Source organism: Salmo salar, chromosome 02 (assembly GCF_965601325.2).
Source record: "Salmo salar chromosome 02, fSalSal1, whole genome shotgun sequence".
Lineage (NCBI taxonomy): Eukaryota > Metazoa > Chordata > Actinopteri > Salmoniformes > Salmonidae > Salmo > Salmo salar.
Window position 1 is genome coordinate 87956304 of NC_138292.1, and position 21840 is coordinate 87978143.

Consider the following 21840-nt stretch of genomic DNA (forward strand, 5'->3'; position numbering starts at 1 on the left):
TTCCCTATGACGTAAACTACAACAGAAATAACTTCAAATGTATAACTTCAAATTAAACAAATAGTTTCCACTCATGACTTGAGTGACTAAAGTAAACCAACGTTTTGGAAATACATAATACCATCTAATCAAAGAATATTAGCTATATGCAGTTATCTTAGCCAGACAGCTAATATTAGCTATTTAGCCAACTAGCTATGGTCAGCGAGCTGGAGCCCAACTAGACCATTTAGAACCCAACTAACAAAACCCAACTAAAACATGACTGCAGATCAAAAGAGCAGAGACATACAGAATGATGGCAGGGAAAATCACCAACATCCAAAATAGATCGATTCCAGATGTCAGTCAGCATGCTAGCAGTAAGCCAAGGTGGAAAAAGTTACAAAACTCCCGTAGTCTACTTCACAGTGAATATGCTGAAAAATAGTGATGGGGAAACAAAGCTTCCTGAAGCATTGATGCTTTTCAGCCTGTTGCGTCAACAACAACAAAAAAACAGCAAGCAGGTTGATTTCCTCTGTTGTTTTGAACCCACGGCAAGAGGCACCAGATCCTACTGTGCTAACGGGTTCCCTCTAGATAACACATCCACACAGTTCATGAAAAGCATGAGGTGTGGCTAACGTTTGCAAGCTTGAGCTAGCTACCGGGCTAGTGTGACCTTCCGGGTCCCTCAAGTCAGTGAGTCAACACAGGAAGGAGCAATGGATGGATAGTTCATTTATTTCCAAAGCTGCAATGATGGGACACACACAGTATGGATGAATGATCAGTAGTGATGGGATATAAATAGCACTCCCATGCAGTATAGATGATATACAGTTTATAATGTAATGTCAACTTTATACATTTCTATGCCAGGACCATTCAATTTTCAACTCACCGACAGCAATTCTCCATAAATCTGCTGTGGATTACCCAGAATCCCGAAATAAATTAATACATATTAATACATAAATTAATACATAGGTAAAGCCCGCCTTATCTCAGTCACCATAGCAGCACCAACTGGTAGCACAAGCTCCAGCAGGTATATTTCACTGGTCATCCCCAAAGCCAAGACATCCTTTGGATGCCTTTCCTTCCAGTTCTCTGCTGCCAATGACTGGAACGAATTGCAAAAATCACTGAAGCTGGAGACTCATATCTCCCTCACTAACTTTAATGAAGCATCAGCTGTCAGAGCAGCTCACAGATCATTGCACCTGTACACAGCCCATCTGTATACAGCCCATCTGTAAACAGCCCATCTGTAAACAGCCCATCTGTAAACAGCCCATCAACTACAGTTGAAGTAAGAAGTTTACATACACTTAGGTTGGAGTCATTAAAACTCGTTTTTCAACCACTCCATACATGTCTTGTTAAGAAACTATAGTTTTGGCAAGTCGGTTAGGACATCTGCTTTGTGCATGACACAAGTAATTTTGCCAACAATTGTTTACAGACAGATTATTTCACTTATAATTCACTGTATTGCAATTCCAGTGGGTCAGAAGTTTACATACACAAAGTTGTTTGTGCCTTTAAACAGCTTGGAAAATTACAGAAAATGATGTCATGGCGTTAGAAGCTTCTGATAGGCTAATTGACATCATTTGAGTCAATTGGAGGTGTACCTGTGGATGTATTTCAAGGCCTACCTTCAAACTCAGTGCCTCTTTGCTTGACATCATGGGAATATCAAAAGAAATCAGCCAAGACCTCAGAAAAAAATTGTAGACGTCTTCAAGTCTGGTTCATCCTTGGGAGCAAATTCCAAACGCCTGAAGGTACCACGTTCATCTGTATAAACAATAGTACGCAAGTATAAACACCATGGGACCACGCAGCCGTCATACGGCTCAGGAAGGAGACACATTCTGTCTCCTAGAGATGAACGTACTTTGGTGCGAAAAGTGCAAATCAATCCCAGAACAACAGCAACGGACCTTGTGAAGATGCTGGAGGAAACAGGTACAAAAGTATTTATATCCACAGTAAACTTAGTCCTATATCGTCATAAACTGAAAGGCCGCTCAGCAAGGAAGAAGCCACTGCTCCAAAACCGCCATAAAAAAGCCAGACTACAGTTTGCAACTGCACATGGGGACAAAGATCGTACTTTTTGGAGAAATGTCCTCTGGTCTGATGAAACAAAAATAGAACTGTTTGGCCGTAATGACCATCGTTATGTTTGGAGGAAAAAGGGGTAGGCTTGCAAGCCGAAGAACACCATCCCAACCGTGAAGCACTGGGGTGACAGCATCATGTTGTGGGGGTGCTTTGCTGCACGAGGGACTGCGTGCACTTCACAAAATAGATGGCATCATGAGGGAGGAAAATGATGTGGATATATTGAAGCAACATCTCAAGACATCAGTCAGGAAGTTAAAGCTTGGTCGCAAATGGGTCATTCAAATGGACAATGACCCCAAGCATACTTCCAAAGTTGTGGCAAAATGGCGTAAGGACAACAAAGTCAAGGTATTGGAGTGGCCATCACAAAGCTTTGACCTCAATCCTATAGAAAATTTGTGGGCAGATCTGAAAAAGCGTGTGCGAGCAAGGAGGCCTACAAACCTGACTCAGTTACACCAGCTATGTCAGGAGGAATGGGCCAAAATGCATCCAACTTATTGTGGGAAGCTTGTGGAAGGCTACACGAAATGTTTGACCCAAGTTAAACCATTTAAAGGCAATGCTAACAAAATACAAATTGAGTGTATGTAAACTTATGACCCAATGGGAATGTGATGAAAGAAATTAAAGCTGAAATAAATCATTCTCTCTGCTATTATTCTGACATTTCACATTCTTAAAATAAAGTGTTGATCCTAACTGACCTGAGACAGGGAATTTTTACTTTGATTAAATGTCAGGAATTGTGAAAAACTGAGGTTAAATGTATTTGGCTAAGGTGTATGTAAACTTCCGACTTCAACTGTACCTCATCCCCATATTGTTATTTATTGTTTTGGTAATTTGCACACCAGTCTCTCTACTTGCACATCCATCTTCTGCACAAATATCACTCCAGTGTTTAATTGCTAAATTGTAATTACTTCGTCACTACGGCCTATTTATTGACTTACCTTCCTAATCTTACCTCATTTGCACACACTGTATGTAGAATTTTCTATTGTGGTATTGACTATGCGTTTGTTTATTCCATGTGTAACTCTGTGTTGTTGTTTGTGTCGCACTGCTTTTCTTTATCTTGGCCAGGTCGCAGTTGTAAATGAGAACTTGTTCTAAACTGGCCTATCTGGTTAAATAAAGGTGAACTAAAATTAAATTAAAAATATATAAATATGTGATAATTCAAAAACATAACTGGTTGTGCTTATAGGTAACCAGATCTTCAATACAACTAGGTTTCTAAGTCTGTACATACTGTATCTTTACACTGGTGAGTAAAAACTCATGCTTCCTACACTTTAACTTGTTTGAAAATAAAATATACTTTTTACTCAACAGCGTTACCCACTCCAGTCAGCAGATGATGGTATGTGGCTTTAAGGCGATGCTGTTGGTGTGACGTATAATGTAGTGGACGGAACGGTTCTTTCAACAGCAGCAACAGTTAGTCAGCTTCCTCCGTAGCTTGCTAGACAAAATAGCCGAACCAATAAAGCTCTTTAGACACTTTAGTGTATATTAGCCACTGTGTTTTAAACCCACTTCTGTCGTCTAGTTAGTTATCCGATTTAATTTCATATTTACTGTGTTGTTGTTATTAGTCAGCTAGCGGGTTGGTTAAGTTAGCATTAGCCTAGCTAGCTAACTGTTAGCTAACATCCCGACCATGAGTTCATTAAGCTACTCTCCTGCTAAAGAAGAGGTCTACTGGACGGAGAAAGAAGCTCTCGTCAAAGCGGAGGAGGAAGAGGAGGCTGTTTCAATACAAAAAGAAGTAGAGGGTGAGGTTGTTGCCGTGAAAGAAGAGAAAGACGTTTCAGTTAAAGAAGAGGAAGACTCGTTAAGAGTGAAAGAGGAAGATGATGTTACAGTAAAAGAAGGGGATGCAGTTTTTGGAGTGAAAGAGGAGGAGGGGGAGATGACTGTCACATTGAAAAAAGAGGAGGAAGAAGAGGAGGAAACTGGATATCTGGGCCCGGTTTCCCAAACGCATCTTAAGGCATCCAATGGTTCTAACGGTGAACTTAGCCATAAGATGGTTTTGAGAAACCGTTCCCTGATTAATACTAGTAAGTACTGTCTTAAATACAGAGGCACAAACTCTGCAGTTGTTGAACTGATGTTTGGTGTTAAAGCCGAAATCTGCAATTGCTACATCCATATTGTGTCTTTTAAATTATTTACTTATAGCCATTGATTCTTGAAGAATATAACACATGCCTCATGAGCTTAGTTCAACTGTTGTACCCCATCAGAGCCCCAAATAAGCTTTTTTCTCTCCAATGTTTAGAAACAATGTAAATCAACACTGTATAGCCTCAACATGGTTAAAACTATAATGTTGATATCATGGATGGTCAATCCTTGCATCCATAGGCCTGTCTATGAATTTGAGAGTAGTTACATTTCTCCAGACCCATCCATCATCTTATTACCAAAACAGTGGTGGAATTACAGCTTTGTTACTGTTTGAATGGCAAGTTGGTTGAGTGATTTATGTGGCTTTTTTAAAGGGACAACCTAGTATTTAAACAGAAACAAAATGGCTGCCCAGAGACTTGGTTTGGTAAACAGCTGAGGGATGGAGAAATGTAACCACTCTCGTGCCGCGTGGATATCGAAAGACCGAGAGCTGGACATTGTCATGCGCAATTGATTTCATTAAGACTTTGTTTACTTCCTGTTTTGAGGTGAAGAAAAAAAATACTTTGAGAAACTCCAGAGCTCATTAGTGGTGGTGCGTTAAGACAGTCAGAAATACTACCAGACATCCCAAAATGGGCACATTTATAGGCCTACATTTGCACACAGGCCAGGTAGACTAATCCTACTTCTATATGCGTAATCGGGTGTGCGTCCTTATTCAACATTGACAGGAGTGTTTCAAATGAAAGACAATGAATAAATTGATTAAACTGACGTATCTTGTGGGGTCAGGTCTGGGTGGTCTGCCAGGGGCCGTTTCATTTAGTATCCGTTTGGGTCGGCATTATGAACCTAGTTTCCCTCCTTCAGGGAACAGTAGTTACAGTCATAACGTTAAGCTTGTCATATGATGAACTTCAACTTAATTACTGGATCTTCCTGTCGGACAGTTTTTTTGACAGTCAAATGACAAACATCACGACTTTCAACAACAACCAAAGTGCTTCTTCATTCATTACTCTGATAAAGACAGTTATGCCGTGCTCCATGTTGGATCCAACAACCCTAACAAATTGATGTTTATAATGTGTTATTGTCGGCTTGATTTACTGTAGGGTCTCGTTAGTCTGTTTGGACACAGAGATACTTATCTCATAATGTGTAGAGAACTGTTCCTTGATGGATAGGCTATTTTACAACACACAGAGATATAATCCTTCATTCAGGACATTTAGAATGACAACTCATTACAGAGTAGCCTAGAGGGATTATTCACAAAATTATCTGGTGATCAGGTTATGAAATGTCATGACAGAGACATTTTAGTTTCCATGTTTCACCTGAAATATTACATGATTTATAGTCCTAGGTCTGTTGTTGTTAGGTGAAGTTATGGGTCCTACAGTGATATGCAACTTTTCAGGGAAGTTATGAACCAATATACACAGGCAGTTAGGAAAGCTAAGGCTAGCTATTTCAAACAGAAATTTGCATCCCGTTGAACAAACTCCAAAAAGTTCTGGGACACTGTAAAGCCCATGGAGAATAAGAGCACCTCCACCCAGCTGCCCACTGCACTGAGGCTAGGTAACACTGTCACCACCAATAAATCCACTATAATTGAGAATTTCAATAAGCATTTTTCTACGGCTGGCCACGCTTTCCACCTGGCTACCCCTACCCCGGTCAACTGCCCGGCACCCCCCACAGCCTCTCGCCCAAGCCCCCACCATTTATCCTTCACCCAAATCCAGATAGCAGATGTTCTGAAAGAGCGGCAAAATCTGGATCCCTACAAATCAGCGGGCTAGACAATCTGGACCCTCTCTTTCTAAAATTATCTGCCAAAATTGTTGCAACCCTCTTTACTAGCCTGTTCAACCTCTCTTTCGTATCACCTGAGATTCCCAAAGATTGGAAAGCAGCTGCGGTCATCCCCCTCTTCAAAGGGGGAGACACTCTAGACCCAAACTGCTACAGATCTATATCTATCCTACCTTGCCTTTCAAAGGTCTTTGAAAGACAAGTTAACAAGCAGATTACAGACCATTTCGAATCCCACCGTACCTTCTCCGCTATGCAATCTGGTTTCAGAGCTGGTCATGGGTGCACCTCAGCCACGCTCAAGGTCCTAAACGATATCATAACCGCCATCGATAAGAGACATTACTGTGCAGCCGTATTCATCGACCTGGCCAAGGCTTTCGACTCTGTCAATCACCACATTCTTATTGGCAGACTAAACAGCCTTGGTTTCTCAAATGACTGCCTCGCCTGGTTCACCAACTACTTCTCTGACATAGTTCAGTATGTCAAATCGGAGGGCCTGTTGTCCGGGCCTCTGGCAGTCTCTATGTGGGTGCCACAGGGTTCAATTCTCAGGCCGACTCTCTTCTCTGTATACATCAATGATGTCGCTCTTGCTGCTGGTGATTCTTTGATCCACCTCTACGCAGACGACGCCATTCTGTATAATTCTGGCCCTTCTTTGGACACTGTGTTAACTAACCTCCAGATGAGCTTCAATGCCATACAACTCTCCTTCCGTGGCCTCCAACTGCTCTTAAATGCATGTAAAACTAAATGCATGCTCTTCAACCGGTCGCTGCCCGCACCTGCCTGCCCGTCCAGCATCACTACTCTGGACGGTTCTGACTTAGATTATGTGGACAACTACAAATACCTAGGTGTCTGGTTAGACTGTAAACTCTCCTTCCAGACTCACATTAAGCATCTCCAATCCAAAATTAAATCTAGAATCGGCCTCCTATTTCTCAACAATGCATCCTTCACTCATGCTGCCAAACATACCCTCGTAAAACTGACCATCCTACCGATCCTCGACTTGGGCGATGTCATTTACAAAATAGCCCCCAACACTCTACTCAACAAATTGGATGCAGTCTATCACAGTGCCATCTGTTTTGTCACCAAAGCCCCATGTACTACCCAACACTGCGACCTGTACGCTCTCGTTGGCTGGCCCTCGCTTCATACTCGTCGCCAAACCCACTGGCTCCAGGTCATCTACAAGTCTCTGCTAGGTTAAGCCCTGCCTTATCTCAACTCACTGGTCACCATAGCAGCACCCACCTGTAGCATGCACTCCAGCAGGTATATCTCACTAGTCACCCCCAAAGCCAATCCTCCTTTGGCCGCCTTTCCTTCCAGTTGTCTGCTGCCAATGACTGGAACGAACTGCAAAAATCACTGAAGCTGGAGACTCATCTCCCTCACTAACTTTAACCTCTTACATCTAGATGTTCCGCTAGCGGAACGCCTCGCCAATATCCAATGATAGAGCGTGGCGCGAATTACAAACTCCTCAAAAATCACAAAACTTCAATTTTTCAAACATATGACTATTTTACACCATTTTAAAGACAAGACTCTCCTTTATCTAACCACATTGTCCGATTTCAAAAAGGCTTTACAACGAAAGCAAAACATTAGACTATGTCAGGAGAGTACCCAGCCAGAAATAATCACACACCCATTTTTCAAGCTAGCATATAATGTCACAAAAACCAAAACCACAGCTAAATGCAGCACTAACCTTTGATGATCTTCATCAGATGACACTCCTAGGACATTATGTTATACAATACATGCATGTTTTGTTCAATCAAGTTCATATTTATATCAAAAACCAGCTTTTTACATTAGCATGTGACGTTCAGAACTAGCATACCCACCGAAAACGTCCGGTGAATTTACTAAATTACTCACGATAAACGTTCACAAAAAACATAACAATTATTTAAAGAATTATAGATACAGAACTTCTTTATGCAATCGCGGTGTCCGATTTTAAAATAGCTTTTTCGGTGAAAGCACATTTTGCAATATTCTGAGTAGATAGCTCGGCCATCACAGGCTAGCTAATTTGACACCCACCAAGTTTGGCACTCACCAAACTCAGATTTACTATAAGAAAAATTGGATTACCTTTGCTGTTCTTCGTCAGAATGCACTCCCAGGACTTCTACTTCAACACCCAATGTTGTTTTGGTTCCAAATAATCCATAGTTATATCCAAATAGCTGCGTTTGTTCTTGCATTCAAGACACTATCCGAAGGGTGACGCGCCGGCGTGTATCGTGACAGAAAATTTCAAAATATTCCATTACCGTACTTCGAAACATGTCAAACGCTGTTTAAAATCAATTTTTATACGATTTTTCTCGTAAAAAAGCGGTAATATTCCGACCGGGAGTCGTTGTTTTCGTTCAAACACTGAAAATGTAAAATGGACTCTTCACATGCACGCGCACGCCCGTGTCATTGTTCTCAGATCGACCACTTTCCAAAAGCCCTACTGTTTTTCGCCCAGGGACTGCAGAGTCATAATTCCCCGTTCCGGCGCCTTCTGAGAGCCTATGGGAGCCTTAGAAAATGTCACGTTACAGCAGAGATCCTCTATTTTCCATAAAGAGGCTATAGAAGGACAAGAAATTATCAGAGAGGGCACTTCCTGTATGGAATCTTCTCAGGTTTTGGCCTGCCATATGATTTCTGTTATACTCACAGACACCATTCATACAGTTTTAGAAACTTTAGGGTGTTTTCTATCCACATCTACTGGGCAGGAGTAATAACCAGATTAAATCGGGTACGTTTTTTATCCGGACGTGAAAATACTGCCCCCTATCCTAAACAGGTTAAGCACCAGCTGTCTGAGCAGCTCACAGATCACTGCACCTGTACATAGCCCATCTGCCAATAGCCCATCCAACTACCTCATCCCATACTGTATTTATTTATTTATTGCTCCTTTGCACCCCAGTATCTCTACTTGCACATTCATCTTCTGCATATCTGTCATTCCAGTGTCTAATTGGTATTTTGTAATTACTTCGCCAACATGGCCTATTTATTGCCTTACCTCCCTTATCTCACCTCATTTGCACACACTGTATATAGATTTTCTTCAACTTTATTGTTGACTGTATGTTTTGTTTATTCCACATGTAACTCTGTGTTGTTGTATGTGTCGAACTGCTTTGCTTTATTCTTGGCCAGGTTGCAGTTGTAAATGAGAACTTGTTCTCAACTTGCCTACCTGGTTAAATAAAGGTGAAAAAATAATAAATTAACAGTGGATTTCTGCTGTTGTGAGCCTTTAACCATCTGTCTGACTTTGTCGATCACACAGGAGAGAGACGGGACTATCGTGGATCCTCTGGGGAGCCTCAACAACATCATGAAGCTGACGAGGCAGAGAAGAGTCTCTCCAGATCAGAGCACCTCAATAAACAACAGCAGAGACCCACAAGAGAGAAATCTTACTGCTGCTCTGACTGTGGGAAATGTTTCTCAAGATCAAATTCACTAAAAGTACACCTGAGAATTCACACTGGAGGGAAATCTCACTGGTGCTCTGACTGTGGGAAAAGATTCAACTCTACAACAGACCTTAAAATACATCATAGAATTCACACAGGAGAGAAATCTTTTGGCTGTGATCAATGTTTGAAGAGTTTTTCTCAGCTAAAAACCCTGAAATCACACCAGAAAACACACACAGGAGAGAAACCTTATGGCTGTCATCAATGTGGGAAGAGTTTTACTGTGTCAAGCTCCTTGATAGTGCACCAGAGAACACACACGGGAGAGAAGCTTCACCATTGTTCATTTTGTGGGAAAAGCTTTTCAACATCACACACCTTGAAGGTGCACCAGAGAATGCACACAGGAGAGCGACCTTATAGCTGTAATCAATGTGGGAAGTGTTTTTTTACATCTAGCAATCTGACTAAACACCAGAGAACACACACAGGAGAGAAACCATATAGCTGTAGTCAATGTGGGAAGAGTTTTGGTCAATCTGGAGATCTGAAGACACACCAGAGACTACACACAGGAGAGAAACCTTATGGCTGTGATCAATGTGGGAAGAGATATAATCAGTCGAGCAGCCTGATAGTACACCAGAGAACACACACAGGAGAGAAACCTTATGGGTGTGATCAATGTGGGAAGAGTTTTAATCAGTCAAGCAGCCTTGTGGTACACCAGAGATCACACACAGGAGAGAAACCATATAGCTGTACTCAATGTGGGAAGAGTTTTGTTACATCTGGCTGTCTGATGACACACCAGAGAACACACACAGGAGAGAAGCCTTATAGCTGTGATCAATGTGGGAAGAGTTTTACTCAGTTAAACAGCCTGGTAGTGCATCTGAGAACACACACAGGAGAGAAGCCTTATAGCTGTAGTCAATGTGGGAAGAGTTTTAATTGGCTAAACAGCATGGTATCACACCAGAGAACACACACAGGAGAGAAACCTCATAGCTGTAATCAATGTGACAAGAGATTCTCAGATAAAAGATATCTGATTAAACATCAGAAAATACATAGATGAAGGTTGTTTCATGATATCAATGCAATGTCACAATATGTTTTTAACATTGTTGTAGGAGTATTTTAATGATGTCACAATGTGGAACCCTAAATGTTTGTTCAATTGATTTGAGATTTGAACTTGCACCTGTGGAACGGTACTTAAGACACTAACAGCTTACAGACGGTAGGCAATTAAGGTCACAGTTATGAAAACTTAGGACACTAAAGCGGCCTTTTTACTGACTCTGAAAAACACCAAAATAAAGATGCCCAGGGTCCCTGCTCATCTGCGTGAACGTGCCTTAGGCATGCTGCAAGGAGAAATAAGGACTGCAGATGGGGCCAGGGCAATAAATTGCAATGTCCATACTGTGAGACAGGGACGGACAGCTGATCGTCCTCGCAGTGGCAGACCAGACTGTCCGCAATAGGCTGTGAGAGGCTGGATTGAGGGCTTGTAGGTCTGTTGTAAGGCAGTCCTAACCAGACATCACCGGCAACAACGTGCTCTATGGGACCAGACAGGACTGACGAGTCGCGGTTTTGTCTCACGGGGGGGATGGTCGGATTCACGTTTATCGTCGAAGGAATGAGCATTACACCGAGGCCTGTACTCTGGAGCAGGATCGATTTGGAGGTGGAGGGTCCGTCATGGTCTGGGGTGGTGTGTCACAGCATCATCGGACTGAGCTCGTTGTCATTGCAGGGAAGACATCCTCCTCCCTCATGTGGTACCCTTCCTGCAGGCTCATCCTGACATGACTCTCCAGCATGACAATGCCACCAGCCATACTTCTCGTTCTGTGTGTGATTTCCTGCAAGACAGGAATGTCAGTGTTCTGCCATGGCCAGCGAAGAGCCCGGATCTCAATCCCATTGAGCACATCTGGGACCTGTTGGATCGGTGGGTGAGGGCTAGGGCCATTCCCCCAAGAAATGTCTGGGAACTTGCTGGTGCCTTGGTGGAAGAGTGGGGTAACATCACACAGCAAGAACTGGCAAATCTGGTGAAGTCCATGACGAGGAGATGCACTGTAGTACTTAATGCAGCTGGTGGCCACACCAGATACTGACGGTGACTTTTGATTTTGACCCCTCCTTTGTTCAGGGACACATTATTCCATTTCTGTTAATCACATGTCTGTGGAACTTGTTCAGTTGTCTCTCAGTTGTTGAATCTTGTTATGTTCATACACATGTTAAGTTTGCTGAAAATAAACACAGTTAACAGTGAGAGGATGTTTATTTTTTTGCTGAGTTTATTTGTTGTCTTAAGGGGGAAGGTGTTACGGGCTGTGGTTTTTCTATTTATGTTTTGAGGCTGGACTTTAGCACGTCTAGCTCGTTAGCACGTCTAGCTCGTTAGCACATTTAGCTCGTTAGCACGTCTAGCTCGTTAGCACGTCTAGCTCGTTAGCACATTTAGCTCGTTAGCACGTCTAGCTCGTTAGCACGTAGGACGCACTGATTGGTGTCACCTCGTTAGTCAGTATGTGTGACACCTGTGCTGGCTTGTCCATCTCGTTAGTGGGAAGGTGTTTCACCTGAGCTGGTCCAGGTTCTATTTAAGAGTGTCTGGCCCAGTGCTCCTGTTGTCTTGATAGATGTGGAGAGTCAACACCTTTAGTTGTTCCACCTTTTTGGTTTACTTCCTGTTGTAACGTGTGTGTGGAGGACCAAGACGCAACAGGGAAGTGTATACTCATCTTCTCTTTTTAATATATAAGAAGGAGAAACAAAATAAACACGTATACAATTAACAGAAATGACACTAACAGTTCTGTCAGGTAAGAAGCACAAAACAGAATACAACTACCCACAAACCACAATACAAACACACCCCTAATTATAGGACCTTCAATCAGAGGCAACGATAGACAGCTGCCTCCAACTGAAGGCCCCAACACCAATTAACTAAACATAGAAATACAAATGACTAGATAGAACATAGAAATAAACTAACAGAACAATAACCAAAACCCTGGACTAATAAATCAAATACCCCTCTCTACATGGACACATACACACAACCACCCTGAACCACATAAAACAAATACCCCCTGCCACGTCCTGACCAAACTAAACACTAACAAATAACACCTTTACAGGTCAGAACGTGACACCTGTCTTTAAGTTTGGTGTGGGTTTTTCTTTTGTTTTCCTCTTCTTGGACAGATTTAGTGGGTCTCATGGTGGGTGTCTTTTAGGTCCCAGTTGTTGTTACTAGTCAACTTTCAGTGGACACTCCCATAGTGTCTATCAGAACCCCTCCTAAAACACCACCTGTTTAGTTGTGGTTGTTGTCAGTGAGTCTTTGTTAGTTCCTCTTCTGTTTGAGCAACATTTCTGTTTTCTTGCTGGGGAACTTAACAACAAACAATGTAGTAAAACAAGCTGATATTTTGGGTTGGATATTGCATCCAATTGTTAATATTTTAATCAATGGCATTTCCTTAGTATGTTCATTAGTCTTTCAGTTGTTAATCTGTTTTTTATCCTCTTATGTTTGTGTAGTACATTTTTCAGTTTTTATTTGTTTTTTCCTGTGAAGCCAATGCGTTGCATCCATGTCTGAAATGTGCTTTATAAATAAAGCTTGATTTGATTTGAACATATTGTAAAACAAATGAACCCAATGACTGACCAATCAAGACTCTTGCCAAACCAATGAACAAATGTGTGTAAAAGCAACACATGTATTGGTCCTTCTTAGTCTGAAAAACAGTATCACTTTTCAAGCCTGCTGGGGGCGTGGTGGAGTGGTAAACACCACCCTCGGCTCTACCAGGGGCTTGAGGTGGTCTCCCACAGCTCTGATTATGTCATGTTCTGTGGCCTTGCCGTTCCATTTCTTGACTGCCCCTGCAACACAGAAACACATTTAGTCATATTATATAAAACACTCAAAGTAAATCTACAGCCTCAGTTACACCTGGCACCTAAATGTGACTTCTGTCATCCGATCACTCCAAACTGCATTAGGTTCAGATCTACCAGGATGGGCCTTTGACAGTCTGGACGCAGTCAAACCACTGAATATGCATAAGCAATGTAAAGAGATGGGGTGAATGAGGGGAAAAATACATTTTACACAAATTACCTTCATAAATCAAATCAAATGTTATTGGTCACATACAGGTGTTCAGCAGATGTTATTGCAGGTGTAGCGAAATGCTTGTCCTTCTAGTTCCCACAGTGCAGCAATATCTAACAAGTAATATCTAACAATTCCACAACAAATACCCAATACACACATATCTAAGTAAAGGAATGGAATTCAAAATATATAAATATATGGATAAACAATGTCAGAGCAGCATAGACTGAGATACAGTTTATACATATGAGATGAGAAATGCAAGATATGTGAACATTATTAAAGGGACAATGATTTCATGATGCCTGTTTAACAGTCTGATGGCCTTGAGATAGAAGCTATTTTTCAGTTTTTCGGTCCCAGCTTTGATGCACCTGTACTGACCTCGCCTTCTGAATGATAGCGGGTGAACAGGCAGTGGCTCGGGTAAAAACAAAGAACAAATATGTGTGTCTGAGGGGAAATTAACTTTCATACAGCCAAAAAGGGTGAGAAATTACACCAATATCAGTGGACAATTTGTACTAATGTAAATAAACATAGATGATGGAACATATTCCCTTTTGCTTATGTGATGAACCGCTAAGGGGACATAAAATATTTACCATCTAAACCATGTGTGACCTCTCACCTCTCTGGCTGTAGAAGTGTTCTTCCTAACCAGTCCCTCAACAGCTCTCTGACTGAGCTCCACCCCCACTGGGTCTTCAGAGGAGAGGAAGGCTGAGGAGGGTTGGAAGGATGAATGGATCAGTCACTCAATAAAGTGTAGAGCTGCTGTCTATGCTGTCTGACAAAATCACTATTTTAGTAGTTCATTAAAGTAAATAAGGCTTTATGCTGAATACTAACTATCAATCACTTAGATCATGTATTTTCAGGTAGAGATACATCCTTGGGATGTCCCTAGCCCATTGAAGTTGACATTTAAAATGGTTAAGGTAGGGGTTAAGGTTAGGGTTTGGGGTAGGGATGTCCCAAGGATCCCAGATAGCATTGACCATTGTGCATTCTTCTGTCTCTTTTACATAGCAGGTGTACAATAAACAGACAAGACAAGTAGGCATGCAATGGATTATGGAACATATTCCCTTTTTTTACCTTTATTTAAATTGGCAAGTCAGTTAAGAACAAATTCTTATTTACAATGATGGCCTATGAACAGTACCTTCCTAGACAATGTGCTGGACAGTAATTATTTATGTGACAGATCAATGAGGTCAGATCCCAATACCCATGTAGACATAGCTTACTGACAGATCAATGAGGTTAGATCCCAATACCCATGTAGACATAGCTTACTGACAGATCAATGAGGTTAGATCCCAATACCCATGTAGACATAGCTTACTGACAGATCAATGAGGTTAGATCCCAATACCCATGTAAACATAGCTTACTGACAGATCAATGAGGTCAGATCCCAATACCCATGTAAACATAGCTTACTGACAGATCAATGAGGTTAGATCCCAATACCCATGTAAACATAGCTTACTGACAGATCAATGAGGTCAGATCCCAATACCCATGTAAACATAGCTTACTGACAGATCAATGAGGTTAGATCCCAATACCCATGTAGACATAGCTTACTGACAGATCAATGAGGTTAGATCCCAATACCCATGTAAACATAGCTTACTGACAGATCAATGAGGTCAGATCCCAATACCCATGTAAACATAGCTTACTGACAGATCAATGAGGTTAGATCCCAATACCCATGTAAACATAGCTTACTGACAGATCAATGAGGTCAGATCCCAATACCCATGTAAACATAGCTTACTGACAGATCAATGAGGTTAGATCCCAATACCCATGTAGACATAGCTTACTGACAGATCAATGAGGTTAGATCCCAATACCCATGTAAACATAGCTTACTGACAGATCAATGAAGTCAGATCCCAATACCCATGTAGACACAGCTTACTGACAGATCAATGAAGTCAGATCCCAATACCCATGTAGACACAGCTTACTGACAGATCAATGAGGTTAGATCCCAATACCCATGTATTGCGAACAGGTCGATTGTAGCGGTAGTCGTTTCGATAACTTTACAGTTGTTTCGACCGCGGTGGTTATTGGAGTCGTGGTTTCCTGGAAGAAACCGTTGTTGTGCATCATCTTTCAACGCTCCAATACCTGATAATGACCAAACCTGTAGAGGCTGTTTGGGAATTCAACTTTAATTAACCTGAAAGTGTTGCTTCATAGTAGAAACATCTGTTGGGTTGGTAGAATGTGGAAAGACCCACCTCATTGGTTAATATTCACTGTAGTAGAAACATCTGTTGGGTTGGTAGAATGTGGAAAGACCCACCTCATTGGTTAATATTCACTGTAGTAGGAAAATCTGTTGGGTTGGTATAATGTAGAAGTAGGTTATAAATTCATACTTATTACAAATCTGCAGTTGTCTGACTATTATATAATTATTTAATGAAAGAAATGTAAAAATGCACTTTTTGTCTGGAAATAAAATAAACATTTATCTGCCTTAACCACTCCAGTCAACAGATGGCGATGTGCGTCTTTCAGGCGATGCTATCAGCGTGACGTATAATCTAGTGGACGGAACACTTCTTCAACAACATCTAGTCAGCCACTACGGTAGCTTCCTAGCCGAAACATTCAAGCTGTTCAGACTTCTTCGGTGTATATTTGCCTCTGTATTTAAAGCATAATTCTGTCATATAACTAGTTTCCCCATTTAATGTCATATTTCCGTATAGTCAGGTAACGTTAGCTGGCTTGATAAATTAGCCTATCACCAGGCTAGTCGCTAACTAGCTAGGTTAGCTGGCTAACATCCCCGACCATGAGTTCACTAAGTTACTCTCCTCCTGCTAAAGAAGAGGAGGTCTGCTGGACGGAGAAAGAAGCTCTTGTGTCTACAACAACAAGTAGAGGGTGAGGCTGTTACCGTGAAAGAAGAAGAGAAAGACGTTTAAGTTAAAGAAGAGGAAGACGCGTTCAGAGTGAAAGAGGAGGAGGATGTTACAGTAAAAGAAGAGGAGGAAGAGAAAGAGGATGATGCAGTTTTTGGAGTGAAGGGGGAGGGGATAACTGTCACATTAAAGGAGGAGAAGGAAGAACAATAAGAGGAGGAGGAGACAGGCGATCTGATTAAGACCAGTAAGTACTGTCTTAGAAACAGCACCACAAACTATTGTTGAACTGATGCGTGGTTTTAAAGCAGCGTTCTACTGAATGTTTATGCTTTAATATGTTTTTATTTAATGTAGGAATTGATAACTACACTGTAAGATGTGTATACCACCAAAGAGCGGGTCACCAACAAAACCTAAACAATGGATTAGCAAATTCACAACTTTAATGTCACTCAGAATTGACAAACAAGATATAAATGACTGGTGATGTGTGTTGCTATAGTAACCCGTGGGGGGAAGTGAACACCCAGACAGTGGGCATCTTTGAAAACAAAACCAGGAAGGTACTTCATAGTTACCCAGAAAGGATTTGATGTTGAGATTAAAAACTGCTGCATTGGCCTTTTAATGTAAGATACATATGGCTTCTTATATGTTTTATTTATCCAACATAACTGCGAAGGATTTCAATTAAAATAGTCAACAAGAAACAATAATAATAATAATAATAACTTTGACTACATACATCCTTCTAGCTAGCTGACCACAACTTTCATTGTAATTCATGTAAGTTAAGTTAGGTTTTAGTTAAGTTAGGTTTTAGTTAAGTTAGGTTATGAGAGTTTTCAAAAAAGTAATATGTACACATTTTGTGGGACATTCTGTATATTGTAAAATTTGACTGCGTGACACATTTAATTTAATATCCAACTTTTAACCTCTGAAATATAGCTAACGGTTTGCTAATGTTGCTAGTTTAACGTAGTTGCTAAATGTTGATAAATGTTGACTGCTTAGTAACCAAAAGGGAAAGAAATGTTGTCAAGCTATAGATAGATAGTAGAGCTCAGCCTAAAACATGACATTATGTATTATTATAGAGCTCTGCTCAGCCTAAAACATGACATAATCTATTATTATAGAGCTCTGCTCAGCCTATAAACATGACATTATCTATTATTATAGAGCTCTGATCAGCCTATAACATGACATTATCTATTATTATAGAGCTCTGCTCAGCCAATAAACATGACATTATCTATTATTATAGTTTTGTTCAGCCTATAAACATGACATTATCTATTATTATTGAGCTCTGCTCAGCCTATAAACATGACATTATCTATTATTATAGAGCTCTGCTCAGCCTATAAACATGACATTATCTATTATTATTGAGCTCTGCTCAGCCTATAAACATGACATTATCTATTATTATAGAGCTCTGCTCAGCCTATAAACATGACATTATCTATTATTATAGAGCTCTGATCAGCCTATAACATGACATTATCTATTATTATAGAGCTCTGCTCAGCCAATAAACATGACATTATCTATTATTATAGTTTTGTTCAGCCTATAAACATGACATTATCTATTATTATTGAGCTCTGCTCAGCCTATAAACATGACATTATCTATTATTATAGAGCTCTGCTCAGCCTATAAACATGACATTATCTATTATTATTGAGCTCTGCTCAGCCTATAAACATGACATTATCTATTATTATAGAGCTCTGCTCAGCCTATTAACATGACATTATCTATTATTATAGAGCTCTGCTCAGCCTAAAACATGACATTATCTATTATTATAGAGCTCTGCTCAGCCTATAAACATGACATGATCTATTATTATAGAGCTCTGCTCAGCCTGTAAACATGATATTATCTATTATTATAGAGCTCTGTTCAGCCTATAAACATGACATTATCTATTATTATAGAGCTCTGACCAGCCTGTAAACATGACATTATCTATTATTATAGAGATCTGATCAGCCTATAAACATGACAATATCTATTATTATAGAGCTCTGTTCAGCCTATAAACATGACATTATCTATTATTATAAAGCTCTGCTCAGCCTAAAGACATTACATTATCTATTATTATAGAGCTCTGCTCAGCCAATAAACATGACATTATCTATTATTATAGAGCTCTGCTCAGCCTGTAAACATGACATTATCTATTATTATATGACGATGACGTGGATCTCTATTAAGGCAGCCCCCCACACCTCTCTGATTCAGAGGGGTTGGGTTAAATACGGGACACACATTTCAGTTGAATCCATTCAGTGTACTAGGTATCCCCCTTTCCCTATTATAGAGCTCTGCTCAGCCTATAAACATGAGAGCAAGATTAGATTTTATGTTCTACATTATTATTATTATTATTAGGGCGCCCCCCCAAGTTTTTATTAAACTATGTAATGTTCTGAAAACTGACCTCAGGTTTTTGAGGAATCTTGCCTCACAGGAAGACAGTTTTATTTCATGGAGGTTTAATTCAGTTCTCTGTTTAGTATTTAACTAAATACTCTGTTTGTCTTTGGTAGGAGAGGGACCAGACTGTCACTCTGACAGCAGGGAGACTCCTTCAGGGGAACCAGACCCAGAGACGCCCAAACCAGCGAAACAACACCACTGTTCCCAGTGTGGAAAGAGTTTTAAGTGGTTAAGGAACCTCAAAGTACATGAGAGAACGCACACAGGAGAAAACCCTTACGATTGCTTCCACTGTGGAAAGAGTTTTACCAAGTTAGGGAGCCTGAAAACACATGAGAGGGGACACACTGGAGAGAAGCCTTATCACTGTTCCCACTGTGCAAGGAATTTTAGGTGGTATGCGAGCCTGAAGGAGCATGAGAGAATACACACAGGAGAAAAGCCTTACCAATGTTCCCGATGTGAAAAGAGTTTTACCCGGTTAGGGAGCTTGAAAAGGCATGGGAGAACACACACAGTAGAAAAGACTTTCCAACATACTAATACACAGGAGGAGAAGACATCCCACTGCTCTCATTGTGAAAATACATTTTCCCAGTCAGAGGACCTGAAATCACACGAGAGAATAGAGGCTGTGTTCTGACTTATGTTTTTGATTGAGAACTTGTTTTTGTTCATGCTACATTAAATCATATTGTATGAATGAAATCATACTGAAAAATAGGTCTACATTTTTTTTCCATCTCAAGAAATGATCATGTCGAAAATCGGATTAAAATATATAAAAAAATATTATGTTTTGATTATGAACTTAAGATTGATTGAATGCAAGTGTAAACCCCTAAATGTTGTTCACTATATAATTGGGATATTTCAAAAATGTTAATTATTAAATAGATTAATATGAGTATTTCTTCATTCAGATTGTCATTGTAAATGCGAATTGGTTCTCAATTGACATATCTGATTAAATAAAGGTGAAATAAAGTAAATGCCATATTATTTTGGGGAAGTCGATTTGATTCTATGTTCGGACATATAAAGTGCGTTTGTGAAAACTATTTTTAAGATGCTGCATAGTGATTTTCCAAACTCACTTCAAAGAGAGAGACTTGAGGATGGGACATGTTTGTGACATCACTGCTATTTCCAATCTGAGTGTTCCATTCCATCCTTTCCTCTATTTAGAATCGAATAGTGTTCCTTTCCTCTATTTAGAATCAAATAGTGTTCCATTCCATCCTTTCCTTTATTTAGAATCTAATAGTGTTCCTTTCCTCTATTTAGAATCTAATAGTGTTCCATTCCATCCTTTCCTCTATTTAGAATCTAATATGTTCCATTCCATCCTTTTCTCTATTTAGAATCTAATAGTGTTCCATTCCATCCTTTCCTCTATTTAGAATCTAATAGTGTTCCATTCCATCCTTTCCTCTATATAGAATCTAATAGTGTTCCATTCCATCCTTTCCTCTATTTAGAATCTAATATGTTCCATTCCATCCTTTTCTCTATTTAGAATCTAATAGTGTTCCATTCCATCCTTTCCTCTATTTAGAATCTAATAGTGTTCCATTCCATCATTTCCTCTATTTAGAATCGAATAATGTTCCATACCATCCTTTCCTCTATTTAGAATCTAATAGTGTTCCATTCCATTCCTTCATTTAAGCCACTGTAACAGTTGTGTTTAATCATGTTGACTGACAAAAGAGACGTGACAGCATGCCTGCCAACTGGCTATATGGCAAAATGTTGATATGTCAAATGTGACCAGGTTTGTGCAGATTTCTTTCAGAGGTAGGCTGTACCCAGAGTAATAGAGGACGCTACAGTGGGGGAAAAAAGTATTTGATCCCCTGCTGATTTTGTACGTTTGCCCACTGACAAAAAAAGGATCAGTCTATAATTTCAATGGTAGGTTTATTTGAACAGTGAGAGACAGAATAACGCATGTCAAAAATGTTATAAATTGATTTGCATTTTAATGAGGGAAATAAGTATTTGACCCCCTCTCAATCAGAAAGATTTCTGGCTCCCAGGTGTCTTTTATACAGGTAACGTGCTGAGATTAGGAGCACACTCTTAAAGGGAGTGCTCCTAACCGCAGCTTGTTACCTGTAAAAAAGACACCTGTCCACAGAAGCAATCAATCAGATTCCAAACTCTCCACCATGGCCAAGACCAAAGAGCTCTCCAAGGATGTCAGGGACAAGATTGTAGACCTACACAAGGCTGGAATGGGCTACAAGACCATCGCCAAGCAGCTTGGTGAGAAGGGGACAACATTTGGTGCGATTATTCGCAAATGGAAGAAACGCAAAAGAACTGTCAATCTCCCTCGGCCTGGGGCTCCATGCAAGATCTCACCTCCTGGAGTTGCAATGATCATGAGAACGGTGAGGAATCAGCCCAGAACTACACGGGAGGATCTTGTCAATGATCTCAAGGCAGCTGGGACCATAGTCACCAAGAAAACAATTGGTAACACACTATGCCGTGAAGGACTGAAATCCTGCAGCGCCCGCAAGGTCCCCCTGCTCAAGAATACATATACATGCCCGTCTGAAGTTTGCCAAAGAACATCTGAATGATTCAGAGGACAACTGGTGAAAGTGTTGTGGTCAGATGAGACCAAAATGGAGCTCTTTGACATCAACTCAACTCGCCGTGTTTGGAGGAGAGGAATGCTGCCTATGACCCCAAGAACACCATCTCTACCGTCAAACATGGAGGTGGAAACATTATGCTTTGGGGGTGT

The 21840-nt window shown here is 40.5% G+C and overlaps 1 protein-coding gene across 1 annotated transcript; it reads left to right on the top strand.

Moving 5' to 3' along the window:
- The first annotated feature begins 3564 nt into the window (after positions 1-3564).
- On the top strand, positions 3565-20081 carry LOC106578601 (uncharacterized). Its single transcript, XM_082968096.1, has 3 exons — positions 3565-4193; positions 9425-10450; positions 19412-20081. The coding sequence occupies exons 1-3, from the start codon at positions 3791-3793 to the stop codon at positions 19720-19722; spliced, it is 1740 nt and encodes a 579-aa protein (XP_082824222.1). The 5' UTR covers positions 3565-3790; the 3' UTR covers positions 19723-20081.
- Positions 20082-21840: the final 1759 nt, after the last annotated feature.